Source organism: Vicugna pacos, chromosome 10 (genome assembly GCF_048564905.1).
Source record: "Vicugna pacos chromosome 10, VicPac4, whole genome shotgun sequence".
In the NCBI taxonomy this organism is placed as follows: domain Eukaryota; kingdom Metazoa; phylum Chordata; class Mammalia; order Artiodactyla; family Camelidae; genus Vicugna; species Vicugna pacos.
In genome coordinates, this window is record NC_132996.1 from 41,419,020 (window position 1) to 41,434,884 (window position 15,865).

General features: G+C 33.9%; 1 protein-coding gene across 1 annotated transcript in view; it reads left to right on the forward strand.

Annotated features, from left to right (window-relative positions):
• The window catches only part of PRMT3 (protein arginine methyltransferase 3), a 115,254-nt gene that overhangs the window by 2,169 nt on the left and 97,220 nt on the right, over positions 1-15,865 (forward strand). Inside the window, exons 3-8 of the mRNA XM_072969667.1 lie at positions 52-134; positions 1,591-1,640; positions 2,263-2,365; positions 6,812-6,971; positions 8,402-8,546; positions 13,957-14,022. Of these exons, the coding sequence (XP_072825768.1) occupies positions 52-134; positions 1,591-1,640; positions 2,263-2,365; positions 6,812-6,971; positions 8,402-8,546; positions 13,957-14,022 (607 nt within the window). The remainder of the gene's footprint in view (positions 1-51; positions 135-1,590; positions 1,641-2,262; positions 2,366-6,811; positions 6,972-8,401; positions 8,547-13,956; positions 14,023-15,865) is intronic.

Consider the following 15,865-nt stretch of genomic DNA (forward strand, 5'->3'; position numbering starts at 1 on the left):
GTTTAAACTTCTTAGGGGACTATTCCATGAAGCTGTTGCTTGATTTTTCAGGTTATTTACCTCTGCTGAAGAAACGTTTTCACACTGTAAGTCTGAGCATCAATTTAATATTGATAACATGGTTCATAAACATGGTGAGTATTTTTTAGAATAAAGAAATTTTTAGTTGTGAAATTTAAGTTTAGACTTTATATTTTTCCAGACCTTTCCTTTTCTATCCAAGTCTAATATAGTGAAAAGTATAGCAACAACTTACGGAAATACAGTTTTTTTGACAAGTGGCTTTTGAGGAAAAAATGAGTAAGCCATTCTTCTAGAGAACATTCACTGCATTTAAGCTTACATTGGTTCACAACTATAAAGGAATAAAAAACTCTTGTAATGCGATTGCATTTTTATCATTCGAATTAGGAAGAAAAGAGGGGAGTATTAGAATTAGGGAGAATTAGGGAGAGCAAGTATAGAGGTGGACTTTGGAAATGGCAGTGAGGTCAAAGCATAACATGGACTTAAAGGCATACAAAATTGTGTTTCATAAGGAGTTTGGTAAGAGAGTATGGGAAAAGGGAGTGATAAAGTTACAGTGGTAAGCCCAAGATTCAGATGATGATTCTATTGAAAACTTGCATTTAAAAATAAGTACTGAGAGCCTACTACTCTAAAGGAATACAGAAGAGCTACGGTATCCTGCTAGAATTAACTGAATACAGAATTGGCTTTTTGGTCCCTGTGTTTATTACTAACTAGAAAGGACATTATTGGAGAATAGCAAACATTAGGTAGACTTTAGGTCTCTGATAAACTTATGGTGCAGTATGTTTATAACTCATAAATTCAGCTGCAGCTATTTTTGTAAGACATAAATGACTTAGTTGCATTGGGGTTTTTTTTTATGTTTTTAATGTGTATTTTAAAACTGAATTGGAATCATACTTTATATAATTTTGTATTTTTTTACCTACCACATAGAGGTTTTTGTATGCTGTTATGCTTGTGAAACATTTTTGTATGCTGTTATGTTCCTCATAGCAATATTTCTCATGACAAATAATTAGTTGGATATGCTTTCCTGGTTTAAAATGCTGCTTCATTTCTGGAAATATGAGAACCAGATGATGACAAGCCTCGTTTTTTCACTTGCATCATTTAACTTAATGTAAAAAGCTAGTATATTTTGTGTACTCTGTGTCCTGGCAAAATTATAACTTAGTAGGCACCACAGATGTTAGAGATTTAGAAACTTTTGGCTTTAATATCAACCACCAAATACTTGGTAAAATCTAGGGCTGAATTTTCCTCTTTTGTGTTCCGATAAGTGAGGAGTAGAATTCTAAAAATTAATTTTCTTGTTTTTCAGAAATGCAAAAAAAGCATTTAAAAATTTGTCATCTGTGGCTATTTCTCCATTAAAATATTCTGAAGTGTCAAAGTTAATGTTTCTAGTTCTTAATAAGAAATTTAAAGTATTGTAAGTAGTATAGAGGAAAGAAATTGGTTATTGTCTAACCAGAGAAGCATCTATAGAGCAGGTCAATGAAATGAAACTCATGTGATGTTAAAAAAGGTGACTTTTTTTTCCCCCCTCTTTAGGACTTGAATTTTATGGATACATTAAACTAATAAATTTTATTAGACTTAAGGTAAGTTAGTAGCTTAATTTACAGTTTTGTTTAAAAACTAAAGAAATACTGCAGCGACTCTAAATGCACCAACTTGTAAAAGACTACAGGGAACTATCATATAAGGAACTGTTTTAAATTTGACACTCAATTGTTTTGAGGGAGTCATGGCCATTAGGAACTAGCACAGCTGTAGCACCATGTGAGTGGATAAATCCCATACTTAGCAAGGTCGTTTTTAATTGTATCTAAGAGATGAATCAGTGTTACTTGAGAGTAATTCAGTGTCAGATAAAGGGAAATATGGGTAGTCTTTTCTGTAAAATCAAAAATCATTTCTAGTGTGATTTGAAGTACTTTGATGGCTCTTTTTCTGTTTTTTCAAATCCTTTTTTTCTGTTCAGTTGATGTTTATATTGCTACTTCGCCCAAATCCAAACAATACAAAACTGTGCATTGAAACTGTTAACTAAGCAATCATCCAGTCAAGTTAATGAAATGGCAGGTAAACATAGACTCTTCAGACAGAAGTTTTGTGTAACATGGACACGATTTCCTTTTGTGTTTAATTTTCCTAGTTTTCGGTGGGGGGATCCTGTGATTATATGTGATGAAAAAATAATGCAATTAATTTTACCTCCAGAATCCTACAGTTGAGTATATGAATTCCATATACAACCCAGTGCCTTGGGAAAAAGAAGAGTATTTGAAGCCAGTACTAGAAGATGACCTTTTACTTCAATTTGGTAAGATGAACATACTGTATCTACTTTAGAGTAGGGTCATCTCTTATGGCAGAATAGAGGTTAGGTGTTCTAGGAAAATACATTCATCTCCTTGATTCTCTAAAGACCTCATTAGGTAGTTGGTTTCGGTAGGAAGGTGAAGTCACTTAAAAAGTGAGAGAGTCACACTAGCATTTACCAGGGAGGAATATGATCTGGGGTTAAACACTGTGTACAAGGTGTCCTGAAACATAGGGAGACTTGAGAGAATAATTTTGAGTTGTTAGACTGATTTTTAGTGTAACTAAAATTAAGTTTTTTATTTAATACAAATTACAGTTTTTAAATTGGTAGGTTTGATATTTAATAGATTTAAGTAAATTTAATAATATTTGCTGCTTTTATCTAGCATAATCAGATCTGATAATTGACTTTTCTTAAGACACCTAATTGACTGAGATTTTGTTTTGATTAGAACAGATTCCACGCAAATTTCCATGGGTTTCCCCACTTACACTAACTCTGAAGCTGCCCTATGGCAGGGTCACTCTCATTTCTTTCTTTTTTTTTTTAATGTTTTATTTTATTTATTATTGTATTATTTAATCATCTTATTTTGATGGTGGGGGGAGGTAATTAGGTTTATTTATTTTTAGAAGAGATACTGGGGATTGAACCCAGGACCTCTGCATGCTAAGCGTGCCCTCTACCACTTGAGCTATACTCTCCCCCTTCTCATTTCTGGATTGTAGCTTTCTTCCTTAGTTACTTACTCTGTACTTTGGTTTATTCCTTCTTGAACAGGGATCTTGTGAAAATTCTGTTGCATTCTTATGGTTGCTTTATAGGTCTAATTTATTGGAGTTCATGATTTATTATTATTTGTTTTAATTTATACTTTCATTTTTTTTTGTGCCAGTCAAGTGAAGTAGAGGGTTTGCCCTCTTCACAACAGCAAGACCGTTCTAGGCAGACATGTACCTTCACAGATAGTAGCTGGACAGTGTGTATTTGAGCAGTTCTTTGATAAGCGAACACTGGAAAACCACTCATTTCCTTGACAGGTACCATCAAGAGAACTTGTGTGGCAGTGTGATGTAGTAGTGAGAACCTTAATGTAGGACTCAAGAACTATGTGACCCTGGACAAAGCACTGAAGCTTTCTGTTTTTAAGTGTTCATGTATAAAATGAGGAACTAGAGCCTAGGATGTGGATTAGCCATTCTGACACTACTTTTCATGAATGCTAGAATGGAACAAGTAAGTACGTTATGGATAGTAAGAGCCAGGTTTCTCACCGCTGGAGGAGATTTCAAAAAAGGAAGTGAAGGATAGTTGAGTCCTGTGGTGACAGATTGGGATCAGAAATATCAGGATAAATTCAGTTTTTAATAGGTAGATAGATACAGAAATACGGAAGTGTGTTCATATGTGTGTCAGTAAATATAACATATATTTTCTAGCTCTTTTGGCTGAGAGGGCCTTGAAGAACCCCACTAGCAAAGAGCATACCTAGTGCCCAGATCTTGATTTGTAATCCTTTATTAATTCCCTATTGATAAAAGGAAGCAAGGCTCCTTGAAGAAGTGATTGAGTCCATAATGGGGCAAGGAAAACACAACATAAGTCTGTGACATCTTGTTCCAGAAAATAAGGAAATACATACAAAGAAAAAGTGGGGGGAGGGAGGACTTAGCTAAAGAAACACAGAAACCAGACTGAAGGAGCTCCTAATGGCCAAAGCTGAAGAATTTGAGCAACACAGAAAATAGTACTGTTCGGTTTTAATCCCTAGGATAAAATAAACATCCATGAGTTCATACTGACATGAATAATCCACCAAATAAACGGGGAAGGAACAGCTCCACTTTAGCATAGAATTCCTATTAATGAAGGTAGAGGAAAGAGAAACAGAATCAGCATTAGACGAACACCGCAGTAATAACTTGCAGAAAGAGCCACCAATGTATGCTTAGGTTAGTGGGCACAAAGTTAAAGCATAACAGGATTTGCATAGTTCAGAGTATCTCCCAAGAAGTTTGTTAGCTGCAAAGGGAATGGTAACTTTTGAGTGGAAAAAATCAAGAAGACACCACCACAACCAAGTGATCAAGGTTCACATCACCAGTAATAAGGCACAGTGGACACCACGAACCCCTTGGTGTAATACTCTGAGGACATCATTTCTCTGCTGTTCTTGCCAGAAGTGTATGATTTCATTCCAGTAATGAAAAACATCAGACAAATGCAGGTTGAGAGGCATTCTACAGAATTACTGATCAGTATTCTTCAAAGGTGTCAAGATATAGTTACTGGGTGCAGTATTCCATAAATAGTTCACAGTGCTGAATATTTTTGTTCAGATCTTTTGTGCCTTTGTGGATTTTTAGCTAGCTCTGTCTAGCTCCATCAGTTGCTGATAGGGATGTATTTAAATCTCTGACTGATTAGAGGATTGTTTGTTTTTGCCTGTCCTTGCCTGTAATTCTATCAGCTTTTGCTTCATGTATTTTGACACTCTTTTGTGAGGTTTATTCTCATTTATAATTGTTACATCTTCCTGAAAAATTGACCATCTTTTGTGGTAGTTCTCAGCTGCCAAAATGAAGGATCCAGGTATTTGAACCTCCTGAGACAGAATTTAGATGTAGAAATTCATCTTCCTGAATATGCTTTGGGAGTTTGAATTAGACAGTTTAGATATAGTTATGAATCTTAATATTTACTCAGCCCTTTCTCCTTTTCAAAACTGTACATTTAACCTTTCGTCTATGATTATCTGTATACAAGTGGCCTTCTGTATCCAGGAGTCTGTGACTTTGGGTTCAACCGACCTCCAATGAAAAATAATTAGGAAAAAAAATTCTGGAAAATTCCAAAAAACAAAACTTGAATTTGCTGCCTGCTGGCAAATATTTACATAGTATTTACAACTATTTGTACAGCATTTACATTGTATTAGATATTATAAGGAGTCTAGAGGGGATTTAAAATGTCATATGTAAATACTAGACCATTTTATATAGGAATTTGAGCATCCACAAATTTTGGTATCCAAGGAGGGGTCCTGGAACTAATCCCCCACAGAAACCAAGGGGCAACTCTGTTATTAATGCTGAAAGCTTTTATTCTGACTAACTTCTGTTGCAGCAGAAAGCAAAATAGAGAAACCAGCTAAAAGAATGGAGCCAGTTTCTCTATAACCTAAGCAAGGTGGTTTGCAACAGTTTGAAGAGATTTGAAGATAAGATACACATTGAGAGTGTCTTAGTAGGAAGTAGAAAATATGGTACACCATCCTCTACTGTAGTCTGGCAATATTTTGTTGCTCTCACTAATTTTTGGTGAATTAAATAGTGGATGAATCTATAGTTTCTGAAAACAATGAATCAGTATTCTGCCAGACTGGCTAGAGATTAGTGACACAGCTGCATTTTATAACAAGTTCAATTTAGGCTCTAATCTCTAAGTTATAATATTATTATGTATTTGTTAAGCTTAGTTATTTTGTCCCTACTCTGAAGAAGTGTTGCAACTAAAAACTGAATAGGAAAAAAAAGTCCAATTTGCCTCAGTGCTGTGTTGAGAAGACAGTGTAATATCTGCATTGTTTTTATTGCTTTAAGTTGATCTGAAAGTTAATTAGACTAGTCAGTGGACATTGGGATTTTGTAAAACTCACTAGTTCTATATATTTACTTCTGTTTACAGAGTTATTAGTTCTACAGCAGAAGTTAGTAATTTACATATAATGAAATTAATTTTACATCAAGAATTTTTAATAATGCTAGAAATTAGAATATTTAATAATATCAGCAGTAAGACCATGTATAGAATGCATACCACCTTACCCAGGATGAAAAAGTTATTGAATATACAGAATTCTTTACCTGCACACTGTCCTTAAGGAATATCTAAATGTGATACCTGCTGTTCTGCAGATAAGGACCCAGAGGCTGGAGGTGGCCCTGTGTAGTGGCAAGAACATGGGCTCAGAAGGCAGGCGTTTGTTTGAATCTTAGTTCCTTCATTAAACAGCTCTATGACTTTGGGCAGGTCAATTTCTCTGAAATTTATTTTTCCCATGTCTTAAAATAGGGATTAATGTTTATATTTTAGGTTTTGGAGACAGAATGAGATACAAGGCATGAACTTGAAAGTTGCCTGATGATCAATAAATATTAGGGTTTTTTTCCTTCTACTTTTTTGTTTCTTCCTGAGTTTGGTTCGGTACAATTAATGCTTATTTATATGCTCAATTTAGCCAACTAATAAAACACTTAGAGTAACAGCCTGCTCTTTAAATTCAAATGGAAACAGTTTGTATGTTAAATATTTAAGTAACCGTACTAATTTTTCTTAGTTGGCTGTATCATAGGCACTTAGTATATATGTATTCCTAACACATTTGTATGTACTTCACTGTTATAAGATGGGCCTTATAAGAATGTCCATTTATTTATCTAGATGTAGAAGATCTTTATGAACCGGTGTCAGTCCCATTCTCATACCCCAATGGACTCAGTGAAAATACATCCGTCGTAGAAAAATTGAAACATATGGAAGCCAGGGCACTGTCTGCTGAAGCTGCATTAGCTGGAGCACGTGAAGATCTGCAGAGAATGAAGTAATTTATCAACCTTATAGGAAATTAATTTTTTAGATCCCCCAAATAATACAATTCATAAAAAGGTAGAATGTTTCATATACTAGATATTTCATAAAAAGGTGATACATTTCATTTACTGGAGAGCACAGTGTGGATGTTTAAGTTTAGTAATATTAAGATATGCAGTATTTTTATATATTGTGGGTGTAGTTGATTAACGTAAATTTCTGTAGTTTTACCTAATCTCATATATTTCTTTATAATTACTTTCGTAGTGATGGTAGTTTTCCTGGAGAGTCTTTTCCTCCTGAATGTTTTTTGTTCCTTGATATTACCTTCCTTTGAATTACTTTATTTCTTTTTTTTATTAAAAATTTTTTTAAATTTTTTATTTTATTGAAGTACAGTCAATTACAATGTGTATCTGGTGTGAATTACCTTATTTCTAATAGATGTCTCCATTTTACTTTTCCTCTCCTAGGCTTTTAAAGCATAGGAATTAATATTTTTTAGGCCTGGGAAAAATACAGGGTTAAAATTTTTGTTTTTAAAGATCTGAGGTATAATTATGATGTAGTGTGTAATCAGAAAACCAGATCCGTAGGATGGTTTTCTCCAGTATTCTACTGGCTTAGTACCTGTCGGAATTTAATGTGCATACAAATCACCTGGGTATCTTGTTAAACTATAGATTCTGATTCGGGAGGTGTGGAATAGGTAGGGTCTGAGGTTCTGCGTTACTGCCAAGTACGTAGCTGAACCTGTTAGATTTGTAAGTTGGTTGCTGTTGCCTGAGTACCCATGTGATAGTTTGCCAGAATGTCCAGCAGGGAAAAACAGTATAGCTGATGGTAGTTTCTGTTCCCCTTTTCTGAGATTTTATCCTAGTAACCAACAACTCTACTACTGCCTGCCTCTTTACACTTCTCCCCCATGGATACCCTATAGTTGCTTGATGTGTTGTGATCAAGAGGGAACTGATATTTAGAGCATAAGTGGATGGTGTTGGTGTGTGCAAATAATTACCAATTTGGATATACTTTCTGCCTATAACCCTTCCATGGGATAATATGGTTTTGAAGAATATTTAAAAGCATTGGAATATACTACATTGATTCAGCTGCTAAAAAATGATTTTGGAATAGTAGGAATGATAAAGTTGAATAAAGATAGTGTACTTCTTTTGTTCCGTTGGGGGATGTAAACACCCATAATCTGCAGGTGGCAGGTGGCAGTGTTTTTGTGGTGTGCAGAATGAATGCTTACTACTGGATTTGAACATGCCATTGTTTAAGCTCCAGCAGAGGGAGCTTAAGGTAGAATGTGACTGAAGGCCCATCACACTCCACACTCCACTCCCTCCCCCTGCCTCATCCTCCGCCTCTAGCCTTTCCTTTTTTCATGGTCTAATAAACTTGTCTCAAGGGTGTATTTCAAATTGATTACAGACAATTTGCTCAGGATTTTGTGATGAACGCAGATGTCAGAACCTGCTCGTCATCTACGGCTACCGTTGCAGACCTCCAGGAGGATGAGGATGGTGTTTACTTCAGCTCTTACGGGCATTATGGGATACACGAAGAGATGCTGAAGGTTAGAAAAGAGCACAAATGCACAGTCCATATAAAGGAAAAGTGAAGTAAAACAAGCTCTTCATACATACATTGTGGGAGAACTGCTTTTTGGGGAGGGGGTTTGTTTTTGGTTTTTTTGAGAACTGCTTTTTAAATCTCTTTGGTGTTTGATAGCTCATCTTGCGTTCAAAAGATGATAGACGCATCAAAGTCAATGTAAATTCTATCTAAGATTATTATTAATCTTTATTTTGAGATTATTTTCGCTTGAAATAGGACACTGGAAAAAAACTGACAGTTTTCGTCTTCTGAAAGGAACTTTTAAGTAGGAACAAATAAATTACATGTTTGTTAATGTATGAAGACAATGATTCATTTTAGTGTTTTAATTAGAGATACTATAGTTTGGATGAATAATAATTCTTTGGTACAAAATTAATTATAAATCTCATAGTTGTTATGGCATAACTGTTTTGCATTTGAAATGCTTGACATATAGAAGAATTTCCTAAATCAGTCAAATCAGATATTTGAATTTGGTTAGTTTAAATTTTTATAATGGTGATGTTCATATAAACTATAAGTAGATTTCTAGCTGTACCTGGTATAATATATACATTTTATCACATTGTATTATAGATTATACAATAGCAAAATGTGACTTTAATTCAGTAAAACTTAAAATAGCTAGCTAGAGTAAAACAAATGTTGAAGTGTAAAAATTATTGAAAATTTTAGAAATTTTACCTTTCTTTTTTTTTTTCTTAAAACCAAGAAACAAAAAATTCCTTTCTGAATCCCTCCTCAAAAGATTGTTTTATTTTATGGAAGCCTGGGGACTATGTTCCCTGAAACATATGCATTTAAAATAACCAAGGCTATTTAATAACATGTGTATATTTTGTCGAGTCAGCTTTGCAGGACCACAGAGTGGAGGTTTGCTGACTCATAGTAGTTGTAATTACTTGGGGTCTTTCACAATGTCATGTCATTTCTTTACTAATGACGTGTCACAGTTGTACTAGTTGTCACTTGGGGAATGGCGTAGCATTACAAATAACAGTTATAAGTAATAAATTATTTTAAGTTCAGAGTGAATTTGTTTAAAAGAAATTAATATACTGCATTTTCTTTTTTAAAACTAATTTTATTGTGTCTGGAATATTTTCTTCAAAGGAGTTAATCTAAGTCCATGTTTGCCATTTTAAGCACCCTATCAGTTTAAGTGCCACGAACCTGTAATGCTTTTGATATGGACGTTGTGTTGGGTTTTTCAGGCAGATAGGGTTACTGAGACTCCTGGTAGACAGTACATGCAAGTGTTCTCAGTACAATCATCCAGAGAAATCCAGTTTGGGCTTATTTCCAAATCTCTGTCCTGCACCCTTATAGGTTTATATTAGTAACTAAGGGATCTTCACATCTGCTCACATATCTTTAAGTTCTTTTGATGTACTTACATGTTTAAGAAGTTCCAGCTTGAAGTTTCCAGTGCTGTCTTTTCACTTAGAGAGTTAACTCAACCTTTATTAATATAATTTTCCATGCCTGTGCAATGGCGTCACTTCTCCTTGGAGATGACATGATTAAGTGTTTATAGGAGATATGGATATATTTCATTCAAAAGGAACTGCCTGTCCATTTTATATTTCACTAGGTTACATACTGTGGATGAATATGAAATGTGCCTTATATCAAGCAATATTTTTTTGTTTCTTATAACAATTCTTAACACATATAATTGGTTCAAGGTTGTGCTACTGCCAGTCTCGTCTGATCCTTATAAATGATTTAAAATTGAGAAGTCCTATATACAGGACTTATTTTTATGCCTAGAATTGACCTTGCTTTTATAGAAATATTGTTTGAATTTTTTTATTATTTTAATGACACTATTTTGACATATGTTGTGGTTATAATTATAAATAAAGGTAGTTTGTAGTCTTATTTTCTGGAGTCACAGTGAAGATAACTTTTTTGAATTCCAGAGATACAGTTGGTAGGGGGATAGAATACTTGAGCTTTCAAAATCCTTTGAAAATCCAGTATATCTTTCTTTCTTTTCTTTTTTAACATTTTTTTATTGAGTTATAGTCATTTTACAATGTTGTGTCAAATTCCAGTGTAGAGCACAATTTTTCAATTATACATGAACATACTTAAATTCGTTGTCACATTTTTTTCACTGTGAGCTACCACAAGATCTTGTACACACTTCCCTGTGCTATACAGTGTAATCTTACTTATCTATTCTGCACATACCTGTCAGTATCTACAAATTTTGAACTCCCAGTCTGTCCCTTCCCACTCCCTACCCCCTTGGCAACCACAAGTTTGTATTCTGTGTCTATGAATCTGTTTCTGTTTTATATTTATTATCTTTTTTTTTTTTTCAGATTCCACATATGAGTGATCTCATATGGTATTTTTCTCTCTTTGTCTTTCTTCACTTAGAATGACATTCTCCAGGGACATCCAAATGGCGTTATGCAAATGGCGTTATGTTGTCATTTTTATGGCTGAATAGTATTCCATTGTATAAATATACCACATCTTCTTTATCCAGTCATCTGTTGATGGACATTTAGGCTGTTTCCATATCTTGGCTATTGTAAATAGTGCTGCTATGAACATTGGGGTGCAGGTGTCATTTTGAAGTAGGGTCCCTTCTGGATATATGCCCAGGAGTTGGATTACTGGGTCATATGGTAAGTCTATTCCTAATCTTTTGAGGAATCTCCATACTGTTTTCCACAGTGGCTGCACCAAACTTCATTCCCACCAGCATCATAGGAGGGTTCCCTTTTCTCCACAGTCTCTCCAGCATTTTTCATTTGTGGACTTTTGAATGATGGCCATTCTGACTGGTGTGAGGTGACACCTCATTGTAGTTTTGATTTGCATTTCTCTGATATTGAGCATTTTTTCATGTGCCTATTGATCATTTGTATGTCTTCCTTAGAGAATTACTTGTTTAGATCTTCTGTCCATTATTGGATTGGGTTGTTTGTTTTTTTCTTATTAAGTCATATGAGCTGCTTATATATTCTGGAGATCAAGCCTTTGTTGGTTTCATTTGCAAAAATTTTCTCCCATTCCATAGGTTGTCGTTTTGTTCTACTTATGGTTTCCTTTGCTGTGCAGAAACTTGTAAGTTTAATTAGGTCCCATTTGTTTATTCTTGCTTTTATTTCTATTGCTTGGGTAGACTGCCCTAGGAGAACATTTTTGAGATGTATGTCAGATAATATTTTGGCTGTATTGAAAATCCAGTATATATTTCTGAAGAAGAGTCATTGTTGCTAATGTTATAAATCTGAGATCACCATTTTTTTTCCCCCAAGAAAAACATTATTCATTTTGGTGAACAATTATCACAGATTAAAACACCATTAAATAATTTTTCTTTGCTACATTTTCCTCATTGTATCTGCAGCCACTCATGCATTCTGTTTGCCTCCATGAGCCTATACATTTAAAACATACTGTTACTTAAATAGGTAAAATTTGTAGTATGTAACTTTTCTGTTGTCTTTAGTTTCATACTTAAAATTTTTTTATATTTGTAGGAGTAATCCTGTTATACTGGACTAGCCTTAAAAGATTATCTTGCTTCTTAATATTGGACCTCTAATTTTACTCTTCTGAGTTTCTTAGTTTTAATAGGTTGGTGCAAAGGATAATTTTATTTCTGTTTATTACCTTATTTTATATGGAAGATTAATCTTCTGTTGGAATAAATTTTTAGAAATGATTTTTGAGCCAGTCTTTGATTTGCTTGGATTTTCATGTTTAGTGAATTTTCCTTTCAAAGATTCATTTATTAAGTCGAAGCTCTGCTATGTCCAAGGCACTGTGTTTAATATATTTTAGGTTTCATTGCACCAGGTGAGTGGATGAGTAAAAACAGATGGATATTTAGAAATAGCCCAGATGAAGAATTGTAGTTGAGCTGAGCAGCAGTGCATGGACTTAGGACAGGAGTTGGGACACTAGTGATCAAGTTAGAGCAGTGGGGAGGCAATGTGATTGGTGAGAGCTTTCCAAGTGGCTGCCTTCTTGACTGATGTACACTCTTTGTAGGTTTTGTTGTGTCAGCAAAAGTCACTGGTTATAGTATAAGAAGACTATAAAAATAGTAAAAATGTATGAAACGATATGTTTAAAAAAGAAGTTGTAAAATAAGATAAAATAATATGTATAAATTCATTTAAACATTAGATTCTCAAAGTAATTCTTAAAGTAAGAATTCAGGGGAAGATTTAATAAACCTGAGTTAAAATTTTGTTTGTAGAACAGTTAGAAATAATTCCATTAGAAAATGTGGGCTTAATTATGGAATCCCCCTTCTTTGGATCCAGTAATTAAGTAAAACAACTTGCCTTTTAATTTAAGACCTCCTTTGTATGTTTTTTTTTTAATCCCAATATTGGCATGAAAATGTTTTGGGCAGGGGATATGTGTTGTATAAAGTTTGGTTGGTTGTTTTGTTTTGTTTTTATAAGGAAGGAAAATTTATCATTGAGCTTGCTCACATGATCAAAGACAACGGTTGGGAGTAAAATAGTTTTATATTGTAGTATTTGGTGTAACTGCTTTGTTTTCACCTAGTGTGAAACCCAAAACTAGAATTCCCAGTCTGAGATATTTTTATCATACTTGTTTTACTCACTTGGCAGCAAGGCCCCTTGCGTCTTAATCTGCTGTCAGTATGTGTCTCAGCGGAGGTAGTTTAAAAGGAAATCAGCTCTGTTCATAAACCAACATAAATGTTAGCATTCAGGGTCTGCGTTGGTCACAGGTCATGTAAGACTCCCGAGCAGAGAAGTCTCATAGTGAGGGCCGCAGGGCTCAGGTGATTTACTTTAAGACTTAAAGGCCTTAAAGCATCATTTCCTACTACAGACTTTTCTAGAAACAAAACAGGATTATAAATCAGATAGATGCTGACCAGTGACTTTCTTAGAAAACTATACTTAGTTTAGCTTCATTTTTCGTATGGAACTAAAAGTTTTGCATCTAACTGTTGGTGTTTTTCTCCCATATTTTAGCATAGTTTTACTACAGGGAATAGACTATAGATTCCAGGCCTCGTTTAAAGGAGCAAAACATAACATTCATCTTCTGTTAGCTTTAATTATCACTTGAAGTTTTATCATGATAATTCATGTCAAGATGAAAATATGTCCATTTTTAAGATTTTAGATCTCCTTTGACTTTGTGATGTTCTTGAATGTTTTCTTTGTGTGTTGTTGCTATTTCTATTATTTATTATTTTCTTTTAGGAGAAGAAGATTAAGCTTGGTTTTCTAGGCGAAAAGCAGCTATGGAAGCTAGCAGTGTGTGATAAATGAACAAATCTCGTCCTTAAAAATTTTTATTTGTTTAGACTATCCTGTAAACACGATGTATTCCTCTCTCTACCCTAGGACAAAGTACGAACAGAAAGTTACCGCGATTTTATATACCAGAATCCACATATCTTCAAAGACAAGGTGAGTACATAGGCTACAGAATTGTACATTTCACGTGCATCTTGGGCGGCAGAAATTCTAAGTCATCGTTGTGACAGTAGTTGATTTCCTGTACACCACCTTTATTTCATGGAAGGCTTTTAGGATGCTGCTCTGTGGTACAAGATACTGGTAACAGAAACACTGACTCTTTTTTAAATTGCAATTCATTAATTACAGTGGCATAGCTTAGTTAAACTTGGCTTATCCATATAATTTGGCATAAACCACATCTTTGATTTATTGTGATTCCTGTTAATCTCACATGTATAAGATAAATCTCGTACCAAAGCACTTTTAATTATTATTTTAGTTCATGTTAGTTAAAAATCAATAATACTGAGAAGTTATTGGTAAGTAGGGTCAAATATTGTAAGGTAGAATTTTTTTCATGTGCTTTCTTTTAAAACCTCGTTTATTTACCCCTTTATGATATTGTTTATATTTTATAATTAGTCTTAATAGTGCCTCACATTATTTCAAAGGTGATCTTTCACTGTGTGTGTATTTTGAAATTTGTGTCATTTGTTTTCCCTCCCTTGTGAATTTTTCCATTTTTTCCTTCTTCACTTTCTCCTTCCTTCCCTGTCTACATTGGCATGCTTACCTAAACGTTCAGATTTTCAGTTTGTTCCTCCTTATTGGAAATTAGTTCATTCGTTTAGTCAGGAGTATTATCCACTTATATATTGTTGCTTGAATTTTTTCCCACTCTTTCTACTTCAAGAACGTGTCTCTTGGTAACTCAGGTTTTTATAATTCCCCTTCCACCTCCATTTTAAAAAATACTTCGCTGCGGTTATTTCATGGGCTTCACATGATATTGTAGCAGTGACTGACAACTATTATATGCAGAAAAATCTCTTTTCCTGATTTTTATATTGTTTGGAATATCATAAAGATTGGCTTTTCATTTTCTACATCTGTTTCCTAAGAGCATTATTTTGCTTGTGATTTAGCTGAGTTGGCCAAAGTATTACCTATCATGAGAGGTTTATGATGATTTGTGTTTCTCTGCTTCTGCTAATTCGCACTCTAGGTGAATAGATTATTTCATTTTTAAAACATTGGTTTTTATCAGTTCTTTAACTTGGCTTTTTTGTATGCTTTTTTATGTTATTTCAGCAGAAACTAAGAATTTTTTTTTATCGTTTTTACATTTGCACTCAAGTGCTGCAGTTTATTTAATATCCATCTGAAAAATCAGTTTGTTTTCAGGGAAGCAGATATTGTTACTATTAAAAGTTTTCCTTTATGTTTATAGTTAGAACATGCCCAGATTTTTATTTAATTCTTTCCTTAATGTGTTGTGTAGAAATTAAGCATGTACTAGTTGGGGAATCACTTGTCCTGCCTGGATTCTCAGGAACCAGCCAGGTAACAATTTTGGGCAAGTGGTGAGTCTCTATGGGCCTCATCTGTGAAGTAATTTTTTAAACATTTCTGCTTCTAAAATTCTGTTATTTTTGTTGTTATCACTTTGTTATGTATTATCATTTCCTTTCTTTGAGCCATCTTTTATTTGATACTTTTTGATGTAAATGCCACAAGAATTTGTTAAGTAAAAAGAAATTGGAAGTTTCTTTTTCAGTATGCTCCTGAATAGACTTTTGTTTTATATTACATAAGAAAATACTGAAAAGAAATAGGTATTAGTAATCATAAGATTAATTATTGAGAAATTAAATAAATATGAATATTTCTGTGGATATAATGCACATTTTACTGAGTTCATAGATCTATATATAGTCACTTTCTGCCTGTAATTTTTTATTTATAGCAATATTATATAAATATTGTATGTATTATATACATTTTTGAGCAA